General features: G+C 38.9%; 1 protein-coding gene across 1 annotated transcript in view; it reads right to left on the bottom strand.

Annotated features, from left to right (window-relative positions):
* The window catches only part of LOC129379819 (LIM homeobox transcription factor 1-beta-like), a 33502-nt gene that overhangs the window by 2823 nt on the left and 3656 nt on the right, over positions 1-27023 (bottom strand). Inside the window, exons 4-7 of the mRNA XM_055060709.1 lie at positions 4199-4434; positions 3868-4043; positions 2647-2724; positions 1977-2043 (exon numbers count right to left, since the gene is read on the bottom strand). Of these exons, the coding sequence (XP_054916684.1) occupies positions 1977-2043; positions 2647-2724; positions 3868-4043; positions 4199-4434 (557 nt within the window). The remainder of the gene's footprint in view (positions 1-1976; positions 2044-2646; positions 2725-3867; positions 4044-4198; positions 4435-27023) is intronic.

The following is a 27023-nucleotide window of genomic DNA, read 5'->3' on the forward strand; positions in this document are numbered from 1 at the left end:
AAAAATGGAGAAACTTCTCCTAACATCATTAAGGTAAAAGAATTTGTGGCAAGTTTATGGAAACTATTTATACTCATAGGCAGCATATTCCAATGTAGGTATTTTTTCTGATGCTGGACGTAAAAGAAAAAATATAGTGCAAAAAATTAGCAACAATACTGGTTAATATAAGACACTTTAATAAACTGTAATGCTAAACTGAAAAGCTAAAAAAGTAAAATGAGTGTTGCGTTATAATGTACAATTGTTAACTTAATAACTCATAATGAGTGCCATTATAGAATTGAGATATCTTTTCTTCCCCAAAATGTATTTATGCTTTAACTTGAGGTAAAAGGTAAACGAAATATAACAGCCTACTACTAACATATCAGCAAAAGTGGGCTAGAACACACCCAATTATACAGACATATATACACATGCATAACATGGATAAGGTCAAAGTGACCATACTATGGTAATAGACAGAAACAGGTACATTTAAAAAATAAACATAGTACCTAAATATGTGTAAATCTCTGCCTCAATTCACACACACATACACACATGGCAAGAAAAAAAAAGTCAGGTGCCAAAATACCGATTTGACAAATTTTACTCAGAAAAGAAGTTGAAAGAGAAAGAAATATTGAAAAGAATAATAATCACTCACTAGGATGCTGTGTTGGCACAACCCACATAAGGAGGCCAGACATGCTTCAGTGTGATACAGAAGTTTGCATTGAATTAAGTTATGTGGATTTGTGTCCAACGTCCAAAGTGATCTAAAGGAATTCAGTGCTTGTGGAAATAAAAAATAGCACCTTTCATTTTGACAGTTGGTTTTAGAAAAATGTGTAAAGGTCAATCCCTGGGAAGGATGGAAAACTTGAAAATGTAGAATGGGCAAAACTACGCACCTGCAAGTATTTGAAAAATTGACGCTGTGGGAATAACCGAGATGTCTTGATGCAAAGTTAAAGTTGATAAAACATGAGAAATTGCTTCTCAAACATGTTGCACAAAACTTTTATTGGGATTTCTGTAGAGAATATTATTGATGAAACAATATTATAAAAAAGCTGTTGAGTTTATAGGAAGATGGATTTAGCTAGATCCATAAACACCCAAAGGTGTTTTACTTAGTTTTGACATTGGGGGCTGGTAATAAATGAAAAATATTTTTTCCCATACTGTTTGCAACAAAAAATTAAAATTAAAATTAAACTCATCTTTTTTATACTTTTCTAAAAATGTATCTATAACATAAATCCCCATTAAAATATACCTCATCTAGGAGATAAAATATAAAATCATTCATGGGTAACTTTTAGAAGTTAAAAATATAATTACTGCAAATAACACTACATACTATATACTACTACTATATAATACTCATATAAATTTGAAATAAAATATTATGTCCATTTTTAGTTAAGAATTTACAAGTCAAAGCATACAGTAGATGTATGCTTCATATAAACTGAATGGTTGTCTTAACTTAAGGATGGCTGACCATCATCAATGTTTCCATGGTTTTTCCAGTTTATTCTAGCATCAATCTCAAACATTTCCCATTTGCTGATTTGCTTAGCTCATTTGGTTATCAGCAGCAGTTTCCGCTGTAATAAACCAAATGAGCTGTTCTGCCAATATTGACATGCTGCAAATCCCATAGCAGACAGAAGCTGTACTTGCCAAAGCAGTGAGACACTTATCTAAACTGTCTGCTCACATCCGCTGCAAGATCACAGTGGCAATTAGCCCACACTGCTGTAAGCAAGCTCTACTGATAAAATCATGGCTTCCACTTTATAGCAGTGCTGTCAGAAAAATTCATATTCCCCAGCATGGGTGACACTCTGACATCAAAACATATGATTATTTTTAATTATACAACTGGAAGTGTACCATTATTATTTTAATAAACTTAATAATTTGTACTGTGATTTATATGCATTGTTATACATATTCACAATCACTGATTGTAAACTTACCTGGGCCCAGTCTTTGACTGCTTTGTTGCTCCTGCTGTTGCTGCTGTCTGCGTGCTAACTTCTTCATCTGTAAGTAAATAAACATAAACCGGTGAATGAACTTTTAATTTGAATTTGAATTGAATTGAATCAGTCTAAATCCTAAAGTTTAAGAAAAAAGTACCTGGTGAGCTTTTTTTTTAAATTGCTGAATCAGTTTTGTCTTTGTCAACTATAGGAAGAAGCACTTAAATATCACAAATGATTGTGATATGCTTAAAATGCGAGACTAAAACTAGCAAGCAATTTAAGACTCATGCTGACGGACTGCTTGACGATAGGGGAAAAAAACCTTTTGGCTGGCCAAACTTTGGCAAGCCTGTTCACCCAAATACGAGCAAACAGAGCAAATGGTAGATTAGAAATGCTTAATCTACTGGGTTTAACTGATACAGATCTGATTCAGACATTTAAGCACTTTTTGCAAAAGGCAGAAGGAATAATTTTTAGCGAGAGATGTGTGAAAGTTTTGTCATACATCATGCAAATAAGGATATAGTGTCTGACATAAAGAAATAATAATTAGGCTTGTTTTAAATCAATTTTGCATCTTAACATTACTACAGACATAAGAACTGCAGGATACATGCAAATATGGTTCTGGAGGTTGGTTTAGGTACACGTTGCTGACCTTTGCCCTTTGGTTTTGGAACCACACCTGGACCACACGAATACTTAGCCCGGTCTCTGCTGCCAGGATTTCTCTGACCTGGAAGATCAAACTTATTAGTACTTTTTTGTGCATTTCAATTATATATGGAATTATGTTGTAACCCCCGAAGCTCTTCGTAATACAGGAAAGCATATTGAAATCTTTAGGTTAGTTGCTTAGAAGAGCAATATAAAGCTCCAGTACCAGTGCTATGCAAACACAACAAATGCAAAGAAAAAAAAGAAAAGAAGACTAAATTTAAACTACTTAACTATAAAAACCTAGAAGAAATCAGAAATCAGTCAAGCTCAAGTTCCTGCATTTGATCTCATTGAAATATTTTAGTAAACTCATCCCTCTCATCAGGTGCTGCCCCTCAGGTTTTAAAAACAGTAACTATCAAACCACTGATAAAAAAGAACAATCTGGACAAATCACTACTGAGGAATTACAGGCTTAGTGTTGACCATGACATATTACTAAAACGACTGGAGAGTTGGGTCGGACTCTCCTGTCCAGAACTTAACTGGTTTGAATCTTACATAAAGAACATTTTCAATAGGAAATGTCTAATCGAAGCAGACAGAAATCACAAAGCTCAATCCAAGGACCTCTTTTATTCAGTATCTATATGCTCCCTCTAGCTCAGGTTATAACAATAAATAAGATTAGCTACCACAACTACGCAGATGATACACAGCTCTACAATAGAGTGTCACTATCCGTGCACTGAACAGATGCACTGAACAGGTGCCATAACTTTCTCCAGTGAAACAGAAACAAAACTGAAGTTATTATCTTTGGACCTAAAGAGGAACCATCTAGAGTCAATACACAACTTCAGTTATTACAGCTGGAAACTAGCAGTAGATATTATAAAAGAGGCATACACCTTCAAGATTACAATATTACATCAGAATTGTACAAAAACATTTTTAATACAGAAATGTTGGTTTAAGGATATGTTTAATACCATTTTTAAAATTTAATTTTAATCTGACAAAGAAGCCCCAATAGAACAAATGTTCTAATTTACTTTGGGAATACCGAACATTTGTGTAATATATATACCCAACTTAAACTGGCTTCAGAAGAGTTACTTAACTTAGAGCATCCAATGACTGGTTCTAAGAAGAATGTTCAGGTAAAAAAGCATGACTGCGAAAGGGGTATTTTTTTACTGTTTGATCATTTGCTCACCTTTCTGCAGGGCTTGGAGGAAACCTCAAACGAAGCCTTAAAGGCACGTCTCTGCTGCGTGGTGAGGATGGTGCGCGGCCGTTTAGGACGCAGAGGCTCTTTGCTGTCATCACTCCTTTTCTCTGCTGTAATAAATTTTTCTGACTTTACATCTGATATCTCATCCTCACTCTTTTCTGTGTGTGAACACAAAACAGATCACAGCTTTTTTCATTCTGATGCTTTTTAACTTGCATAGGAGAATTCAACATGAACAGAAATAGACGTGAAGAGGAACACAATGGGATACACAGTAGAAAGCACTAAATTAAGAAGAAGCCCCTAGTTATACCTGAGTCTGAACTGTCTGGGCTCATGGTCCTCAGCAGGTCTCTTTCTTTCACATAGTCGGCCTTACACAGCAGCTGTTGACCAGCCTTCAGCACAAACTCGTCTCCTTTGCTCAGTCGACGCTCACAGACACTGCAGCAGAAGCAGCTGAGGTGGTAAACACTCTGCACAGCTCGCATTACAAACTCTGTTGGAGCAATTTTCTCCAGACAGCCACTGCAATTGGTGGAAAATAATCTGAGGACAGAAAATTGAGAGAATACTTAGAATTGAATTGATTTTAATGATAATCACTATGAGAGTTTAACTTGATATCTAAATGATTTGGCACAAACAAGCCAGCAAATATCATAATAACCAAAAGATTTGGATTAAAAAAAAAAAGAAAATAGCAAATATAGTAGAGCCAATACCATATCCAAGTGTACTGTATGCCCTGATCAGTCACAATATTATGACCACTGATAAGGTAAGTGAGTGATCCTCCCACAGTGCAAAGTTTTGAAGACAGATTTGCATCCAGGTTATCCAGACATTGAGTAAGCAATTGAACCTCAACCTAAAGATTTGCAGACAGGCCCCTACTTCTCTGACTGTCAACACATTTTAACAAAGGCTCTTCCAGCAAAAGAAAAAAAAAAGTTATTTTGCGCATTATATGCACTGTATCTTATAACTGTCTCCTAAAAATTAAGAACTGGAAAAAAATCAAAATGTCAGTGCCTAACGGTTCACTGCTTAGAATGATTCACTGTTTTTTTGTTATCTACAGACAAATGCTTTAATGTTGTAGTGCTACAGGCCTTCTGACAGACAGTTATGCAAATTAGATTTTCTCAGATTTTCTTAAATGGTCAATGCAAATAATGGCCAGTATAATTTTCAAGTCATGAACCATTGCAGTATAAATCAAATTTAACTTTAAAAAGCTCTCAATGAGAACAGTATTTTTTTCAAAAATAAAAAACTCAAAGTGCACTGTTTGAAATTATTATGCATAGCAAATTATGCAAATTATTATGATACAAGCCAATTGGGTTCTTTGATGTTTGAGGCACAGTTTGGATTTTCCATTTCAGCTGAACCACAAATTGTTGTAGGTAACCTATAATAAGTGGAAAAGAAATCTATTTCTTAGAAGAAAAGTTAAAGGAACATGGTACAAAAAGTATACAAAAACTGTTCTGTGCTCGTCTAAATTATGGAAGTGCTGATCGTGAGCAGAAAGTATCAGAATCTGGGGATGAGAATGGAAGGAGGAAGGAGATGACTGGGAGGGAAGTACACAAGGGCTCTGTTTGAACAGCTGCACTGCTCCTCTTCAAGTCATACTTCACTCCTCTCTTCAGCAGATTTCTTTCTGTAATCTATTTATTTCAACTTGCACATTTTTGACTATCTGTTTAAAATTGACATCTACACAATGACAAAGATGAGCAGAAAATAATAATAAAAACATAAAAATTATTGCAGATGAGTGACTCACAAGTTTGTTTTGGAAATCTAATGAAATGCAGTCGACGAAAGCTGTTGTCATAATAGAAACTGATAATAAAGTAGATTTGAATGAGTTTTCTTGAAGAAAGTAAATTGTCTACATTTAAAATAAAATCAACTCAGAACCAGGGCCGTACAGAGACCTTCAGAGGGGCAGAGCCTCGAAGTTAAAAAGGGGCACACTGAACAAGATCTTAAAACAGCATACAACAACATAGCAACATTAATGAAGAATCTAATATTTAATTGGATCATACTTGTCATCATGTGGGAACTATGAAAAGCAAATATAGTGTGTAGGCACTTTTCCACTAGCCAGCCTCGAACCAGTATGGTCTCGATCTGCCTCAACCAAATTCGTTTTCCATTAGCAAATCCGGCGCTTACGAGCAGAACCAATCAAGGTACGGCACCAAAACCATTTGATTGACAGCTCACAGCATTCTTTGATTCATTGGCTCGTTATTTAGGTCACCAAAAACTCAAAAACAACCTTAAAGTTTAGCTGTGGACCAAAGATATCTCATCTATTCAGTATGGAGGAACAGTTACAAGTTTAATCACAATCAGTGCCAGGAACACATGCAGTTGTGCAGCTGAATGATCTAGCAGCGCCGCTAGCAGCTCGTTGCACTTAACAGAGTACTGGTCAGCTTTCTGACGGGCAGCAATATCCTGCTGACAATATGAAACATCACAACTATATAATAGTAGTCTGTGAGGTGGATTTTAGTTTTCCTTTGGATTAAAAAAAGTTTGGGTCTAGCTATTGGTTTACATCTTTTCACTGCATTATATAAACCCAAAAGTTCCACATTTTAAAAAGATAAAGTGTCCAGAAAGTAATTACATCAACATGTACAGCAAAATAAGTGAAAAAAATACTTTCATATATTTCAAATAAATTTACATTTGTATAAGTACATTTCAAGGATAGTAAGTATTAAGTGCACAAAGTATACTAAAATTAAGGGCTGCACAGTGGTAGCACTGTTGCCTTGCAGCAAGAAGGTCCTGGGTTCGATTCCTGGTCCATGGTCTTTCTACAGAGAGTTTGCATGTTCTCCCTGTGCATGCGTGGTATTTTCAGTGAGTGTGAGTGTGTGTGCATTGTTGTTTGTCCTGTTTGTTTCTGTGTTGCTCTGTGACAGACTGGCAACCTGTTCAGGGTGTACCCCGCCTCTCGCCCGGAACGCAGCTGGATTTAGGCACCAGCAACTGGTATACTATACACCTTATGTTTTTCCTGATACTAAAAGCATACTTGTACCAATTTTGACATTATAACTTTTACCTAAATTTACTGTTAAGAAATATATTAAATAAAAGTATACTTTAAGTGAACAAAATATGTATTTGTGTGAATATATACTTGCTCAAGTGTGTTTAAAAGATTTTTAAAAGATATAGCATTTATTTTAAAACATTTGCTCAAAAGAGAATTTTTTAAAATTCACTGCTAATGTGCTAATAGCATTCATTTTTAGAGAAAGACAATGTTATTTAATTTGATTCAATGCATTCAACAGAGATAAAATTTAAAATAAATGGTATATTTAATATTTAATTAGGAAGTTTTCTTTGTGAAAGTGCAAAGAATCATCTTGATAGTTTGATTGTTCTGTTACCATGGCTACAATCGATGCCATCTGCAATCTTCCTGTTTGACATGGGTTTGTTCACAAATACGTCACAGCAAATAATAACCAATAACCAGTGATTGATTTAAAACTTAGCCAACGTGGGCTACCTCTCACTGACTTCACTAAATCTATATTTAAACATTGTTAAAAATGCTGAGGTTCTTAGTAGGAGGAGGCATGTGGGCTAAATCTAGCAGGATCTAATTTTGACCCACAGCAGTGGGACTCCGAGCCGGGAATCGAACCCAGGACTGTCTTGCTGCAAGGCAACATACATAAGGCATCAGTATATCACCCGAGAGGGCAGGGTTCGAATCCAGTCTGGGTCCTTAGGCAAGACCCTTCAAGCTACTGCCTACCTCATACCATGAGAGATACTAAGTTGCATAACATGCCGGCTCAGACGTCGCCCGGCCAAACAAGGTCTGCGTCAGGTGTTGGGGAACCAGAGCACCTTGATGACAAATGGGCTACTGGAACAAGACGGAAATGGGCGAGAGATGAAAATGTGGATCTGTTGGAATGCTACTACTCAAGTAACCCTAGTCAGAGGGGTTACATGCAAAGACTGGGGAAGGAATGGTTACTTCGACATCCCCAGTCAACACTAAGCGCTAAACAACTAGTAGCTCAGTGTTCCAACATCCGCAAACGGCAACTGCTATCACAACTTGAGATTGACGAGATACAACACAAATGTTACGGCAAAAGGGAGGAACCCGGATGTCAGAACTGTGGGGACTTAACTACAAGTCCCCACCCAGTGAGGGGATACACGGCCCCAATGAGCGAAACAGAGCTGAACGAGACAGCTGCTGACCTGAGAGAGAGAATCATGACCCGAATGACAACCAGGCCTCCTCGGCGCCAATTACAACGGCTGAGTGAAGTACCATCAGAAAGTCTCATTGAGAATGTGAATGCAGCATTGAGAACGATCCCTACCAACACCATAACAGAAACCAATGAGCTGATCTACAACTCAGCATCAGTGATCCTTGAGATACTTGGCTATAAGAGCAACCATGAGACCCAATACCCACCATGGAAAAGACGGTTAGAGGCTAAAATCAAGGTAACAAGGAGGGAAGTGAGCCAACTGTCAGAGCTCCACAAGGGTACAATGAAAAGACCAGTACCCAGAAAGTACAGCCAGATGCCCATACCTGAAGCACTCGAGACTGCCAAACAGAGGCTCCAAGCCTTGGCCAGCCGCCTAAAGAGATACACAAGGGAGAATGAATCCAGAAGGATTAACCGGCTCTTCTCCACTCAACCAGCTAAGGTGTACTCTCAATGGCAGGGTAATAACAACAGAGCAGACCCACCAAGGCTGGAGACTGAACAATACTGGAAAGGCATATGGGAAAGGGAGGCGTCCCACAACAGCAATGCACAGTGGCTGATCTCTCTACGAGAGGACCACAGCAACCTCCCTGAGCAAGCCCCGGTAACCATCACTGTGACAGATGTTCAAGAAAGACTCTCAGGCATGAAAAATTGGACAGCACCAGGGCCTGACATGATCCATGCCTACTGGCTAAAGAAACTCACTGCTCTCCATGAGCGACTGGCAGCCCAATGAACCAGCTGCTACAAAGTGGGACTCACCCTGAATGGTTAACTGAAGGGCAGACAATCCTAATCCAGAAGGATCCATCAAAGGGTCCAGTCCCACCCAACTACCGACCAATAACCTGCCTCTCCACAACCTGGAAGCTCATGTCAGGCATCATAGCAGCCAAGATAAGCAAACACATGGATAAACACATGAGCACGGCACAGAAGAGTATCGGTGTAAATACCAGAGGAGCCAAACACCAACTCCTCATAGACCGCACAGTTGCCCGAGACTGCAAGATTACAAGAAAGCCTATGACTCAATGCCGCATACTTGGATCATTGAATGCCTAGAGATGTATAACATCAACAGGATTCTGAGAGCCTTCATTGCAAACTCGATGAAGCTGTGGAAAACCACGCTTGAAGCCAACTGCAAACCACTTGCACAAGTGTCCATCAAATGTGGCATATACCAAGGAGATGTTCTGTCCCCGCTACTGTTCTGCATAGGCCTGAACCCCTCAGCCAATTATCAACAAGACTGGCTACGGATACCGACTCAAAAATGGGGCCAACATCAGTCACCTCCTCTACATGGATGACATCAAGCTGTATGCCAAGTGAGCGAGACATCGACTCACTGATCCACACCACCAGGATCTACAGCACGGACATTGGGATGTCATTCGGACTAGAGAAGTGTGGTCGGCTGATCACAAAGAGGGGGAAGGTGATCCGCACAGAAGGAGTCTCACTCCCACAAGGAACAATAGCAGACATAGAGGACAGTTACAAGTACCTAGGTATACCACAAGCAAATGGTAACCTCGATGAGGCCACAAGGAAAGGAGCCACAGCTAAATACCTCCAACGAATAAGGCAAGTCCTGAAGCCAGCTCAATGGCAAGAACAAAATCCGTGCGATAAACAGCTATGCCCTGCCAGTAATCAGGTACCCTGCTGGAATAATTAGCTGGCCAAAGGAGGAGATAAAAGCCACAGATATTAAGACTAGAAAGCTACTAACCATGCATGGAGGGTTCCATCCCAAATCCAGCACCCTGAGACTGTACACGAGCCGCAAGGACGGAGGCAGAGGACTAGTGAGTGTGAGAACCACTGTCCAGGACGAAACAACTAAGATCCATAAATACATCAGGGACAAAGCCTCAACTGACAATGTGCTCAGTGAATGTCTCAGACAACAGGGAACGGAGGCTGAGGTGCCAGAGATACCATCATGGGAGGACAAGCCCCTACATGGGATGTACCACCAGCAAATAACCCAAGTGGCTGATATCAGTAAATCCTACCAATGGCTGGAAAAAGCTGGACTCAAGGACAGCACAGAGGCCCTCATCCTGGCCACCCAGGAACAGGCCCTAAACATCAGAGCAATAGAGGCCCAGATCTACCACACCAGACAAGACCCAAGGTGTAGGTTGTGCAAGGAGGCCCCTGAGACAGTCCAGCACATCACAGCAGGGTGTGCAAGATACTGGCAGGGAAAGCGTACATGGAGCGACATAACCAAGTGGCAGGCATAGTGTACAGAAACATCTGTGCAGAATATGGACTGGAAACCCCGAGATCAAAGTGGGAAACAACCCCAAAGGTGGTAGAGAACACCAGAGCTAAGATCCTGGGACTTCCAGATCCAGACAGACAAAATGGTAATGGCGAACCAACCAGACATTGTCGTAGTGGATAAACATCAGAGGAAAGCCGTTGTGGTAGATGTAGCAATACCAAGTGATTGCAACATCAGGAAAAAGGAGCACAAGAAACTGGAGAAATACCAGGGCCTCAGGGGAACTGGAGAGGGCCTGGAAGGTGAAGACCACAGTGGTACCTGTGGTCATCGGGGCCCTCGGGGCAGTAACCCCCAAACTGGAGCAGTGGCTACAACAGATCCCAGGAACAACATCAGACATCTCAGTCCAGAAATGTGCAGTCCTTGGCACAGCCAAGATACTGCAGGACCCTCAAGCTCCCAGGCCTCTGGTAGAGGACCCGAGTTCAGAGGATAAGAACCACCCGCGGTGGGTGAGAAGGGAATTTTTTATATATATATATATATATATATATATATATATATATATATATATATATAAAACTTAAGTGCTCATATATACATGTATATATACATATATATATATATATATATATATATATATATAATATATATATATATATATATATATATATATATATATATATATATATAACATACTGTTACAGCTTTCTGCAACTTAATATAACACAGAATGAATAATACAACTAAAAAGACGTTGGCAATAAAAATGTGATCAGTGATCAATGCAACTGTAATTACATTTCTAGAATACTTATACATGCAGCTTTTCTTATTTTAGGGCTTTTTTCTGAACATCTGATGGGAACAAAAACAAAACATTTTTGATAACTATCACACAATTTACTCACCCCACTCTGAACCCCTGAAACTGAATAAATTAGTTAGAGTGATTAATGTCTCCCTGCAAACATGCTAAAGTGGGTCCCCAGAGAATATCCTGGCCTTTCTCTGACTTCTTGAGCTTTGGCTGAGCAAATAGTGCAGCCCTACCCAATGAAGCTTGCTGTTATTTTCTTTGCCTCATTCACAATCATCTTTTGATCACTCCGACTAATTAAAACCCCAACAAGCTGCCACTCGACACCCCCACCATCCTGGGCAGCCTCTTCCATTAGATCATCCAGCTCCCTCAAGAGGGAGAACAAACAAAAGAACAGTGAAGGAACACACACAGTCTGTTTACGACTTCATCCTTTCTCCAGCCGTCTTATTTCTTTTAATCCTGTACTTCTTTATGCTTTTGTAAGATGCTTGAGCAATGTGGAGACATAGGGTGCAAGGACAGGGGTCAAAGCTTCTCCAAAGAGGTGGCCCTAACATAGCATGGCTGAAGTCAACACAAGACCCCGTTATTGTGAATTTTGGAATAAGTCGCATTGTCACTCTGAAAGCTGCCTCATACAAAAATCTTGTGTGAGGCAGCTTTTAGAGTATGACACAAACGTCAACCACACTGGAAAGCTGTCAAAGACCAAAGTCCTGCTGGCTGCCATAGAAACCTTGTTTAGGAGACCCCAAATTCTATTTAGGGCAAACAGTAAAATCCATCCATCCAACCATCCATTGTCTATACCACTTGTCTCTGCATGGGGACTGATGCTTAGCTTCAGCAGTCACTGGTCGAAAGGGGACAGAGGGAGGTGTACACCCTGGACAGAAAGGCTACCAGATCAGTACAGTACAATGCAAAATATATTTGTATCTTTTGATGTTGGTGTGACTCAGCATTGTACACCTCTCACACACATACTGTATGTCTTTCTGTATAGACAAGGACATTGGATTGACTTCTGTCAATTCATACTTTAGTCCTAACCTTAACTCCTAACCCAAAATCAGCATTTCTTCTTACGGGGCCCACCAGGAGCAATCAGTCTCAACAACATAGTGTGTGTTAGGAATATTGTTTATACTGTATCAAATACAAGGCTGTACACACAAGCACAAGCGCACACACGTGCACAGCAAAATCAAAAGTGTTAGTGTTGTGTGTTGAAAACACCAACACTGGTGTCACAATTAAAACTGCAAAAATACATTGTTAATTAAACACTTGTTTAGTCTAATTCAACAGTAGGAGTGTTAGTTTCCCTAAAGAGTTGGTGTTATTCCAGAGAGTTAAATTTAAGCAACTCTGTCAACTCTGTCTGGCTATGATTTTGAAATTAATGCTAGACAGATTTTTTTTTAACCAGTCAGAGTTACTCCCACATTTGTAATGTATCTGTGACGTCAGGTGTTTGTCTGAGGAGTGGGGACAGCAGTATGACGTCTGTCTGGAGCTTATTGTAACCAGGTAAATTCCATGTCAAGATTATTGTGTTTTTGATTATTTTTTATGAATGCATTAATTTTCCACTTGCGCAAGAGTATCGATTCATATACATAGTTCACGTAAAGTAAGTTTATTTGTTTGCTCCTCCAAACAGCGAAGTTGTTAAAAACAAAGTTGTTTTAAACACTGTAAGCTTAATTTTACTTATCATAGGAATACCCATGGTTTATGCTAGCAAATCACCACCCAAACAACTGTGTTACAGCATATATAAACTGTTGCTCTCAAGGAGACTACTATAAATCATTGGGTAAATACAAATAACTCTATTCTGTGCATTATACTGATGGAACTGCCTTCTCATGCTCTAACTATTGTGAAAACAGATGATAGACATTTTGCTGAAACATGCACGGAACAATTTATTCATGTGCACAGCAGTGGAATGTTTCATAGCGTACAGCATACTGTTTCCAGCTTCCTGTTCCAGTAGCTCAGCAGAATAATTCATTGACAGTGTCCCGGCCAAATGCAAGCCTGATTGCCACTTTAAACAGCAAATGCTGCAGAATTAGAACATTCTGCATCAAATTCTAACTGATTTTGATAGAGTTCCTCGTACAAGACATTTTAATTAGGTTAAACTCAGCGATGGGTATGATGAAGAGAATTTGCATTATGAACAGCTACTGAACTGCAGAGGTTAGAAATACTATTAGAGACTTGCATGTTCAAATGTTTCTCTTGGTCCTGTCAGTGTGACAGTGAGAGAGCATGTACATTAGTATGTGTTAATGCACTGTGCACAAATACACAAATTGTAGTTTTGAGGATTAACTTTATTGTTGAACAACTATAGTGCGCTCCGTCAATATGAAATGTTAATAATCTCTCAAACCTGAATATTTACAAAAGTAAAAATGAGAAGAGTTTGGCTTTCTTAGGACAATGGGCAAGTATTAGTATGCGGAATTATTCTGCAAATGAATTCAAACTGAAAATTTTCCCATCTCACTTGTTTGTCATCTTTTAAATAGAGATGAATAAATATACAACTCAAATTAACAAATATTTCTGACATTTAAAAAATAAAGGTAGTCACTCTTCCTTTCAATAACATTTATAAGTTTTCATGGGGTCTGTTAGTTTCTTGACCTACTGACAATCAACTTTTTGTGAAGCAGCAACCACAGCCACCCAGACGCTGTTCAGAGATGTGAACTATTTTCCTTCATCATATATCAATGAGATTTAGGTCTGGTGAAGAAGAGGGCCACTTCATTATTCTTTCATTTTAAGGCCTTTACCGGCTAGTCAAACAGTGGAGCACTTTGATGCGTGTGATGGAGCACTGTCTTCCATAAAAATTATAGTCTTCCTAAAAGATGTAGACTTTTTGCAAAAAGGTCTGGAAAAACTAGTGCGAAAAAAATCTTGGAAAGTTCAAACTAGGAGCTGTTCAAAGATTCCAATTATATGGTTGAATGAAACACTGAGGGAGAGCATGAAAACCTGGGAGAATGCAATTCCATTACTGTGGTTGAGATCACCGAAGTAATGCAAAAGTTTTCGGGTGGCATTGCAGGGCAATGTGTGAATGAGATTTCACCGGAAATTCTGAAGGCTCTGAACATTGAGGGCATGTCATGGCTGACTACAAGGTTGGAGAGGTAGCCTGGGGAGGTGGTCACTACTTTTAAGAAAGGGGATGAGAAAGTATGTTCCAATTTGAGGATCGCAATTCTCAGTCTCCCAGGAAAGCTTGCTTTTTGCTAGGGTGTTGAAGAAGAAACTCTGACTGACGGTCAAATCTTTGATACATGAATAGCAATGTGGCTTTCTTCTTGAATGTGACTAGATCTTTACCTTGTGAAATTTCTTAAGGAGTCACTGGAATGTGCTTCTGTAGTCTAAATGTGTTTTTTTGCTCTGGAGTACATCTTTGTCTGTGTCTCCTTGTAGCTTGTAAGAGCTACTCAATTGTATGCCAAAGCATGAGGTTGTTATGATTGTGGCCCATTTGCCTGCTCTGCTCCCTCCTCAGCTCTCACCTCTGCAATTAGCTCATCTGACTCACCTGCATGCTGCCGTTGCAGGACCATGTCATCCACCTGTTCCCCAGCACTTTCATTTAGCATATCATCGGGCAGACAGATTTTTGAAAGCCTTTGTGTGAGTAGATAGCCAGTGTTTTCCCTTTATGCCAGACAACGATCATGTTTTTTTTTTTGTCTCTTGGATTTCGAAGAGAAATCCAAAAGACATAACGTATTCTGGATACAACCCCGTTTCTGCTTCTTGACTTCTGCCTTGGCTCTGGATTGTCCCTCAGATTGCCTTCACATTAGTCACGACCGATTGAAGCCTCGTGAAGCAATGAAGCATCCCAGCCCATTGGTTCACTCAAAGGTTCAATACTCGGTGGTTCATTCATTTCTCACTATTGACATCTGCTGTTGAAACTATGGCAGCCTTGTCACTCAGATAGATATATTTAAAAAATTAGTAAATGCAATATTGCCACAAAGTTTTTGTCAAACTCGTGTTTAGTAAGTAGTCAATTTAGTAGTCAATTAAATCCTATTTAACTAATTTTTTTTAGTTATTAAAATCATTTCTAGCCAATCCTATATGTTGACTGTCAGTGGCTGTTTTCTTTTGTCATCAACTGATTTGACAATAGACATTTGTAACCCAGTGTTAAAAACAAAAGTAAAAAGTTAATTATGTTAATTTAATGTCTTTTTCTACAAGATTAAAAAGTATATATATATATTATGTTTTGTTCTACTCATAAATATAGATTAAAAGGTGCTACAAATCTTTTGATGACGGATTGGCCAGCCAGTGGCTGACGCGCTCTGATTGCACACCAGTCAGTAGGGTTGATCAGAACAATAACTGTTCTGATCAATAACCGCCCCTTTGGCTGCCGTGCTGAGATTTTGCTCAAAATGCATCAGCTAACAGCTGATGGTAATTTCTGTTGGTATTACAAGAATTTTATAGTGTTATAGATGTACAGGCACTTTTAGATTGAAATATATTGTTATTATTATTATTATTATTATTATTATCATTATTATTATTATTATTTCCTTTACCACATATAAGCTAATTTCTTTAGTTTTGCTGCTGTGTTGGTAATATTGTATTCTGATGACGGATATTGTTGAACAACCTGAAAAGAAAAACTTGAAAAAGTATGAAAGAATTCTTTAATTATAGCTTAAGCTTTACTGATGTTGGCATCTTATATCCTAAGATGTTTTGCTTTGGCCTTGTTCCAGGTCAAATTATTATTATTTTTTTTTTCTATTGCTTGTTATGATGCACTTTTGGCTTGGAGTGCCCAAAGACTCCATGACCCTCCTCTTCTGAACTTGGATGGCGAGCCCCAGCCTAGAGATCCCAGTGATCTGGTAGATAGTGAGCCAACTGGTCACTAGCCGTGAACCATTGAAGATAATTGACAGACACATTGGAAAAGACTAGACAAACATTGAATTGACTGACACATCGAAATAACTGTTAGTTATTTTATTTTATTTTATGTTTAAAAAAGTGCAGAATTTTTGTTTAATTGTAAATGTGGATCCACAATTGTCTATATTAATAAATTCTACTCTTTCTTATTGACACTGTTTCCTCTCCTCTGTTATTCACACCTAGGCTCCCTAGAATTTAGAATCTTCTGATCAGGCCCATCTTTTTTAATATACTTGTGTAGTAATGGCATTAGTTATAGAAGTAAATTGATTTACCTGCCATTTACTATTATCAGGTGAATTTAAATAACTTTCTTTGTGGGTTACACATTTGTTTTAGTGTTTCAGTTTAATTTGCCTCCTGAAAAACAAAATTTCTATTTTTCCTGGATTTCTAGTTGGCTCTCTGATCTCTTATATTTTTACTTATCAGGCCAGAATGTTACCTATTCAACAGCTTGACTTCTGATTCTTGTCTAAGAATCAGAAGTTTGTCTGCTACTGCCTCCCTGGTTTTGACTCGGCCTAAACCTCTTGACTTCTGAGTTTTGTTGTTCCCTGGGTTTACAACCTTTAACCAAACAGTGTTTGTGCTCTGGATCAGTCTGCTTACCTCAGCTTTGCTGAGGAACCAAGATTCTATCTCCATTTCCCATGGCATTTTGAGTAGGTGAGTGGCCTTCCTTTTTGAGCTTTTGGCACCAAGATTACCAGCCACTAACCAGTTTCTCTACCTTCAGTCCCACTGATGGCTGTCTCCTGTCTCATACACTTATTCTCAATATGCCATAAATTTGGTCCTCTGTTCTGAGCATTACAGAGCTGCGAGAGGAGGACAACCCGGGTGTATGAAGCAAAAAGTCTGAGGAGGCGATGAAACCCAATCTGCAAAGTTTTTATAAAAGCTTGTTTTTCTAGTGCTGGGCTCAGCCGTGGATCGGCTGATGTATCCAAACAGAACAGGGCTTTAAGTAGCTCCTGCTGGTTTCTGTGTTGTTTTTCGGGGGTTGACTTTGCTCTCCCCTTCTCTTTACTTTGGCCCTTGCTCCCAGGAGACAAGGGCCAAAGTAAAGTCCTCAACAGCCTGCTCTGTCTGGGCCAAGGATTTACTCTTGTATCCTCACCTGCAGGGGTCTGTGCTTAGATTAATGCTCAACACACAAGGTCCTCAAGTTTCAAGTAAAATAAACCTTCTCGGTTTTACAATGGCATATTCCACATACTGAATGCCTAATGATGAATTATAATGGTGATTTCAGTTAGACAAGAAAATGAAACATACAAGAGGCAACGGTGTCAGTTCAACATCATAGTGTTTCAGTGATATAGGTTGATTTAATGTATATTGATGAAAAGTAGAAGCACAGTATATAAAGTTGACACTTGCAAAAATTGTGATTTGCACATATGGATATTTAATATCAGTTTTAAAAATTCTGAAAAATTTACATATTGTTAGAGCCATGTAATCGAAATAAGCAATTAATGATTTGGCAGGAGCACCCGGCACACTTGGGTGGCGGGTGTGACGAGGGGGGCGTGGCTGTCACTAAGGTATGAATACGAGCCATACTGGCCCGCTGGTTTTTGTAATGAATGAGGAAACGGGTGCGCTGGTGGTCATAATTTCTGTTGACCATGCTATAATGTCGTTTTTATTGTTGTATGATTTAGCCACCTGGTCAGCATGTGTCAGACCTGTAAAGTTTGAAGTTGTGAAAGATGAAGTGGAATAAATCGATGATTGCAGTAACAAAGAAATGGCCTGGAGTAAATTGAAGCGTGCGTCTGACAGCTCACTTTCACCGAGTTAACCCAGTGTGGCTCTCTTCATCACCGTCAGTTTTGCCGCACATTTATCGCCAACAGAAAGGACAATCGAATGAGCGTATTGGAAAAGAAAGTCTGGATCTCCCTGCTTGGAACAGTTTGGAAGCGATAATGGCGAACAGAGCACAGCGCTACTGATGACGAGCACAGCGCTACGTCATCAGTAGCTGTCACTGCAGCCCAATAAAGTCTGCTGGGACTGAGGTATGGGCATATACACACGCACTGAGTCGCTTTGTCTGAAGAAGAATCGTTAAAGACAAACAACGGGAAATGGAGTGAGCTGGATCGAAATCAAGCTCCGTTGTCAGCGATAAAGATGAAAAAAGACAATCAAAATTAACTGTTAAAGCATTACAAAATAAAATTGAGAAGCTTCAAAAGGATCTCAAGGCAAAGGTTCATAAAATGAAAGGAAAAATGAACATTATTAAAGAGTTTATGAAAAGGTAAGGAAATCTTGAGAGTGTTCAGTCTCATTGTGATGATTTAAAACTATTGCCTGAAAATGCAAATCAGCTGTATGAGTTTGTTATTCCACTGTTTCCTGCTGAAGAACAAGAAAGACAAAACACTTGATTTTCAAGCTTGTGTAAATATAATTCTGCATTTATACAAGAAGTTGAAAATTGCCTTTCAGGTGCAGAACTTAACACTGCAGCTCAAATGGATGAAGAAGCTGGTTTAAATCAGGCTCAATTGTGCCTGGTTCAGCTGAAGCAGACGATTTCCTATTTTTTCTAGTTGATTGCTTACTTTAAAATAGATTAGAATGAATTTGACACTGAGCAAATTTATGATTATTTATTTCTTAGGCTTGTCTCTAACAGTGTTAACATTTCAGATAATTATCTTCGTAATAATTAGGGGCCGGAATGTAAGAGCCATGTGATCGAAATAAGCAATTAATGATATGGCAGGAGCACCCAGCACACTTGGGTGGTGGATGTGACGAGGGGGGTGTTGCTGTCACTAAGTTATGAATGGGAGCGATACTGGCTGTTTTTTGTATGAATGAGGAAACAAGTGCGCCGGTGGTGGTCATAATTTCTGTTGACCGTGCTATAATGTCGTTTTTATTGTTGGTACCATTGTATGATTTAGCCAACTGGTCAGCATGTGTCAGACCTGTAAAGTCTGAAGTTGTGACAGATAAAGTGGAATAAATCAATGATTGCAGTAACAAAGAAACGGGCTGGAGTAAATTGAAGCATGCGTCTGTAAGCTCAAGTTCACTGAGTTAACCCAGTGCGGCCCTCTTCATCACCGTTAGTTTTGCTACACATTTACATATTTAAAAAAGAAAAAAAAGATATATTCTAAAGATTTGTGTTATTAAATTTAAAAATGTTGCTAACATGCCCATGTTGCAAGCACTAGCACTCATCAACAAATACTGCAACTAGTCGTATGAAGTGGCAGTTTATAGTGTGAAAAGGTTGGTATGCATTGATATAAAATGTGTTGTTAATTCCACCAGTTGATATGGCACTTTGACCTCAGGGAAATTTAAGATGGCAGTTCCCGACCCCTCTGAAGAAATATCCTAAAAGTGTAAAAGTTTCTTATAGACCTAACGTAAGCTTTTTCCCCTGCTGATGTAAAGATTAAAAAGAGACTAATTTAACATTCATGTGAACTCTGAAAGGAGAAACGAAAAGAACCATTTAAATATAAATAGAGCTGTGTGTGTCATATTTTGGAGATGCTTTACTGCAGGACGACCAAGCTGTTCACCATCATAGAATCTATCATGAATTCTTCCGTTCTTGACAAAAATGTAAGACAATATTGAAAAAAATTAAAGCTGAAGAAGAACTGGACCTTGCAACATTATAATAACCCAAAAACTACTAATAAATCGCCCAAGGACTAGCTCCAAATTAAGAAAAGTTCTTCAAAGGCCAGAACTCAATCTCGCTGAGATGCTGTCATGGAGTGAACATGCAAGGAACCTTATAACAGCTTCAACTCTTAAGTGAGGAGTGGACAAACCTTCCTCAGACAGTTTGTGATAAATCACAGTATAACAATATTTTGATTTCATAAAATGGAAGCACCCTGTAACCAAGTACAATTGACTGGTAATTTTGCATATTTTTTTCTGGTTTAACATCAGTGTATGTTCTAGTTGTCTTCTTCAAATATTTATTTTTTTTGCCCCGATTTTTCTTTTTGACAATCTTACAACGCCCTGTAGTGTGTGGTGGTGGCGTGTGACCTTTAAATATGCCCAGTAAAACAGAACTCGGCCTGTTGAATGTGACAGGTAGCCAATCAGAAGGCGCAATAATGTAAGCACTGAGAGAATCCCAAATAATTGACATGGCAACTGAGAGTGGATGTGGAAATGTTTATTACTACAACATAAAGGTCATTATTATATGTTTATTATATGCAGTTATGTTTATTCAGTTAAAAATGTTAACTACGAAAACACATAACTCACCACCAAATCATAGTTCAGCAAACAGAGTGGCTGCTCCCACTGTGTTTTATCAAACATTTTTTTCTTTTTGTTTCATCTTTTATCGCTTAAAATGAGTTCATAAACTATCACTATTGCTTCTACATCGTCATCTATGTTTAATTATTGTAAATTCACGTTTGGTATATTGGGGGTTTTTACTGAATTTTCTTCTGAGTGGAATCAGTTCGTGTGGTGTGTTGCTCCTGCCATGTGGCTGGACAAAGAACTGATCTAACCTGTTGGACTTTCATCGGCTCTGTGGTCACAGAGGTTTGGAAAATCGTCCGATAATCCTTAAATCGTCCCGTGTGAACCAGACCTAAAACTCACAAGCTCCACTCGGTGAAACAAAAACAAAACATGGCTTTCAAAATACATTTGATATGTACCCATTTTTCACCTGGATACAGCAGTTTGAAGCTTCATTGCCTCATTGACGAGCCGGTCACCATATCATGCAGGGCAGCTTGTAATGTGGGAGTCACCTACCGGGAAAAATCCCTTCTCATGTCTCTTCCCCTTCGTAAAGAAACTTTCCAAAGAATCTGATCTGTTTCTTACTCATTTTGCAGCTTGTGGCTCAATGTTGGCACACAAGACGTAACCGAGAGAATCTGGTTTAAAGATTTTCAAAATAAAATATCCTCCAGAATCAAATTATACATAAAACAGAAATAATTAATTATTTATTGCGTGCCTGATACCAATTGGTCCACAGACCGGACCGCCCCAAGTGGTGATTGGGGACCACTGGCTTATAGAATTAGCCCAGCTGGCATGGAACATCCTTAAAAGGCCAGTAATATGTATTTTTGAGGTACATAGTGCAATTTCATAGCACAATCGAGTAACTATGTTGCCTTCAGTTGTTATGCTATGCAACAAACATGACTTAAAAGAAATTTGACTTTGCAATTTGACACTTTGAAATTGGCTTCATTGCCTCAATGACGACCCGGTCACCTATCATGCAGAGCAGCTTGTAATGTGGGAGTCACCTACCACATTACGAAGTTCCTCCTCTGTTCAACACTCCACCTTTGTACATCATCACACCATTGCCTTTCCCTGATGCAGTTTATGACCATTCTTATAATTTGTAACCTGCCTGCTAGATTTAGCAGCTTAGATATAAGGATTCAAGGAGTCAAGGATTTTGCATTATCATATCACCTTTTCTGGTTTGTGGTATGAAATTCTGACTCAAGTCAAATCTAATATACAAGTAAAAAATAAAGTAATTTTAGGTAAAGTAATTTATGTGATAAAGATATGCATATTACAAACGCGTGTATGTAAATAGTTTATGAAAAGAAACTGAATTAGGTGCAGCTTGAGCTCAGCAGTTTGATGACAGAAAGGAACAACAATCCACAGGGTGGGGCATAAATTTCCATACATAGAAAAAAAGACAAATTTTATATTGGACAACTATTTCTTTTGTCGTGGGATTCTGTGTATTCGCTGCAGGTCTTGGAGCACTTCATGGTTAATCTGCAACATTTCCAGTTTTCCGAAACATGCAAATAGGTTTTGCCAGTGTCGTGTGTGATGCTCGTTCCATGTTTTCTGTTAAAAGTTTCGTGAAACCACGCGACTGCTGCCATCAGTATAATTCCAATTCTTAGGCTTTTGTCAAACACATCTTCTTGGGTTTCTGAAATGTTACTGGTAGCAATTTCCCTACAACCTACAGGACACTTTGTAGGTGCTCACTGATACATGTAGGCATCCTTCTTTTCCATCAGCAGATTTTGGGAGGAATTGTGTAATCTGGTGTTTCTCAACCCTCATCCTCAAGCCACACTGCCCTTCATGTTTTAGGTGTTACCTTGCTTTAGCACAGGTGATTTCAAATGACAAATGTTTGCTTAACTGCAATCAGCCGAATCAGGCATATTAAAGCAGAAAAATATCTAAAACATGCAGGACAGTGTGCCTCGACGACCAGGGTTGGGAAACACTGGTGTAAGCTTCTGATATTCTATTTAGAAAATTATGCAGCAGGCACCATCTAATACTCCTGACAGTTCCATTTGTCACGCTGGGTCCTTTTTTTCTACTTGAGCACCTGCACCCCCCAAAATGTCTGTGCATGCCATTGACCCACAGGAACATAGTGTTGCTGGTACTGTAGTAGATAAGTAGATAACAAAGTGTATGTTTAGAGGTATAAACACACATATAAAACAACTTGTTCTGTTTCTATTTTCAGCTAATGAAAACTAGGCATCATTAGCGTAAATTAGAGTTTCTCAATTCCGGTCCTTCTGCGCCCCTACCCTGCGTGTTTTAGGTGTATCCCTACTTCCACACACCTGGATTGAAACTGTGAGTGATTAACAGACTTCTGCAGTGCCAGATGGTCATATAATCATTTGAATCAGCTGTTCTGGAACAGAGGCATATATAAAACTTGCAGAGCAGGGGGAGCCTGAGGACTGGAATCAAGAACCACTGGCGTAAATGGATCTTACCAAGCTCCGCCCACAACCGACCTAGAAAATCCCATGTGACCGCAAGTCTCACAAACAAAGCCTCACGGTGCTTTGTTTCTTTGTAAACATGGGGTCACTTGGACTGATAAGAGTATTAGTGCATCATTTCTGCTGGATTTTCACCAAAGACCAGCTACAACAATGGACAGAGGAACTAACAAGTTCATATCATCTTTTTTGGATGACATCAAGGTGTTTGAGCCACGCGATGCCTTCAACATTATGCACGGGACAAACAAAATGCTTTCGGTCGATGAAGAAAACGGCAGTGATAAACCTCAGCATCAATTTGGCAATGGCAAGATCACTGATGCCTACTGTACTTTCAAGGCTGGGTAAGTTGGGCATTCACCGTTTTCTAGGTTACTTTTGAAATCAGTGGATGTTCCTGTGAATTTTACTACCACAAATACGATCAGGATACTTGACATCACCGTACAGATACCCCACTGGCAATGGAGAATCATTCTTCTTCGATTGTTGATGCAAAAACTTTGTGCCAGTCTGCTAGTCCACAATACAGTCTGGCGCTACATGCACATGTTTTTACTAATGCATGTACATTAGCTTGTGTTTGTGAGATGGCCACGCATGTGGTAGCTGCGCTACTACGTAGATTGGGTATCAGCCAATGAAACGCAGGCCCTGTGGTAAGGTCCAAGCCTACCAGCATCATCAATTAGCACGCCTCTGCCTCAGCCAACCAGCACCTAATTGCTGCTCCGCCCCAGCCAATCACCATGCAAGATGCAAAATGGCAAACAAACACTGATCCACCAGCTTCTTGTGCGCTATTTCTAACTGTGACATTCAGTCAGCTAGTTCAGCTGCCTCATTTCTGTCAGCAATCCCGTTCCTTCCGTCCCTGGTCCGCCCCGCAGAAGCACCTTTCGATCGTCCTACCCTTCTTTCATGGCTCATATCCATTTGTTCTGATTATCTGTGCTATCCATAAATCCATCCTACTTTGTCATAATGCGCATGTGCACATAGATGGTATGTCACATACTGCTTACTCAGCATATTTCTTATAAATACACCCTACCTGTGGAAGTTTTGTTTCATGTGTTTTATTTAATCGAAGATCATTGTTAGCATTATTTAATTTATCTGATTCATGGCTTTCATTAAGCTGCTTGCTCTATTACCTTATCTTTTTGCTGACAAGCAGCTTGCAAATATAGGGGCTTTAGTTTGCCGTATTTCTGACTACTAGTGCTACCTTGTGAAATTTTCCTATCGTAGCACGGATAGATAGCTAAGTCTATCTGTCAGTGTTACGCGTCCAAAACTGCTACCATCATGTTTACAAATACAAAACTATAGCGGGTTGTGTAAATGTTTAAAATATTGGATAAGATTATCTGAGTGACAGGACTGAAGTAGAAGCATAGGAGTTATGCTCAGCTTAACATTGGAACAATTTATATACATGACAAAACCACAAGAAGATTGCTTCCTTCATCTGAATAATCTACCCATTTAAATGAAAAGCTGTAGATGTATGCGCTAATCCTTTTACTAGAATATCCTACCTGTTAAAAATATTTTAAATATAAAGGTGTTTGCAAGAACAAAACAGTATGTTTTCACTGGAATTAAATTAAATGCAGACACAGATCACTGGAGATCTATTTGTGCAGTAATACTTTGTATGTCTCTTATCAGATGCAGCACATGTCCACCAAACTGTGCAGGTCACTGAAACAATGAAATATGATTAATATAATATACACTAATGGAACACTGCTATTACACAGCTTCAATCCCACTTGGTATTGCTACTAAAATATATTGAGAAGAGTTTAATAATAATAAAAGATTGTAATTATTATTTTTTTTTAACTATAGGGACAAAATAGCCCACAAAACAACATATTTTGTCATGAGTAACTGCCAAAACAGGACTTGTTTATAGTTGCAATGACTTTGCAGATGGCAAACAAAGCTATTTACAAGTTGCCTGTCTTGTAAAGTAAAAACATTTAATAATATAGCAGCTTAATGAAAGCCAAGTATAAAATAAATTAAAGAAAGCTTACCATAATCTTCGATTAAATGAAACACATGAAATGATACTTCCACAGGACTGATGTATTATAAGAAATCTGCTGAGTAAGCAGTATGTGACGCAGCATCAATGTGCGCATGCGCATTACCACAAGGTTGGATATATTTATGTGTAGCACAAATAAACAGAACACCTATTCATCTCTCCCAGCTCACCTCCAGGTGAATGCCACAATCAAACCGCACGCTCACTTCCAGGTGTCTCAGCTCGCAGCTGGCTCTTCAGGACCTCGATCAGCCAATTAAAGATCTTTTGTCCTATCAACCTTCCGGTCCACTCTGGTTTTCCGGTTCTGATCTGCTATTAAGGGCAACAATTCAACGGCGACATTCTCTATCCAAGTATAGTTTCTCAGCAGCTGTTTGTTCTCCTTTCTGATAGCCTTCAGTCAATGGGTGAACATCCAATTTTGATAATCAATTAGTTTAGAATGCTCAAAGGGACAATGCAGGTCGCACATCTATGCCTCTTTCACGCAATGCTCCATTTTACTTTTAAGTCGGTGAGCTCGGCTCTGAACACCTACGTCTCTCACTCGTGAAGTCTCTAGTCTGGTCCTTAAATTTCTTAAATCCAAGATTTATGTGAATTCCCCTCGGCCATTTCCAGGCCTCACATTTAGTAAATCACAGGTAGCCTGATGGCTGGTTCAGTCATAACCCAGTTGTCATAACTCAGCGGAATCCTTTTCTGGTATCCTCCCAGACCGCTCCTCTTTTCTCATCGCCCTCATTCAATGGTAACAGTCATAACAAATCAGTGGAGTGTTACAGCAATTCTAACTTCCATTTCTGCTGAAGTGGACAGCCTGCAGATCCCAGCCACCGCCGCACCGAACAAGTTAGATCGTGGCCTGGACTCAGGCCGGCACTCTCTTTTGGGGAGAAGACTAATCTGAGCTTCGCCCCAAGCCAATCATCCATGCTTGTGGCGATTGTCAGCACCCAAGTCTTCTGTTGGTATCCAAGCGCCAAAACTTTTGGGCCAATAAAACTTTCTATCTCCTACTTTTCTCTGTACAAGTCTCTGAGGATTGAATTATGCTTTTCAAAAACCTTACTTTAAATGGTTCTATTTAAGTGAAGAATGCGTGCTTGAGCTATCTGTGAATTTTTCACATCTTTGATTCTGCTTGAGTCAAAGTAGAATCAAGCAGTACTATCCTTGATAGTAGAAAAGTACTATCAAAGTAGAAAAGTACTTGCTCAAGGAAAACCGAAAAGCCTGCGTAAAGCACTTTGTACAATGACAGCATGAGTGTCCTACAGTACCAGATATCATACCAGTCCCACTTTCTCCAACATAGGGTAAACACTGATTTTTTTTCTTTAAAGAAATTTCTCCTTTCTCAGAAATATTTGTCTCCATCTTGGAATTTCATTTAATTTTTTATGTGTTTTAAATGTTTTGAGTTTTATTTTATTAACTGAATAATTTTGGATTTTTTCCCCAAATATAAACTTTTTAATTGCCTCTGATGACCTCAGTATAATCTCTTCATTTTTAGAAATTGTGATGGAATGAAAAGATTTTCCCAAAATTATTTTAAAGAGAGTAAAGTAGCAAAATTTGAATAATTGCATATTATTCAAATAGAAAAAAACATTACTCAGCAGCTTCCAACCAACAAGGCTAATTATCATTAGTTTCACATCTTTGCTAACTAATACCATGTTTATATTTGGAAGTCACTGCATACCTTTCCTTTTGAATACTTTCACTCATTAACTATTACATCTTGTTGACTGATTCCGGCCTTCTAACTGGGCCTTTCTACTGAGAAATATAAAGTAGTTAACAAAACTTAACATTTGAGAACAATTTATATAAGTCAAAGGTAAAATTTTGTTTCCATGAGAAATTGTATGTATGTAAACATTTAACCATGTATGTC

Source organism: Poeciliopsis prolifica, unplaced genomic scaffold (assembly GCF_027474105.1).
Source record: "Poeciliopsis prolifica strain line A6 unplaced genomic scaffold, Auburn_PproV2 SCAFFOLD061, whole genome shotgun sequence".
In the NCBI taxonomy this organism is placed as follows: domain Eukaryota; kingdom Metazoa; phylum Chordata; class Actinopteri; order Cyprinodontiformes; family Poeciliidae; genus Poeciliopsis; species Poeciliopsis prolifica.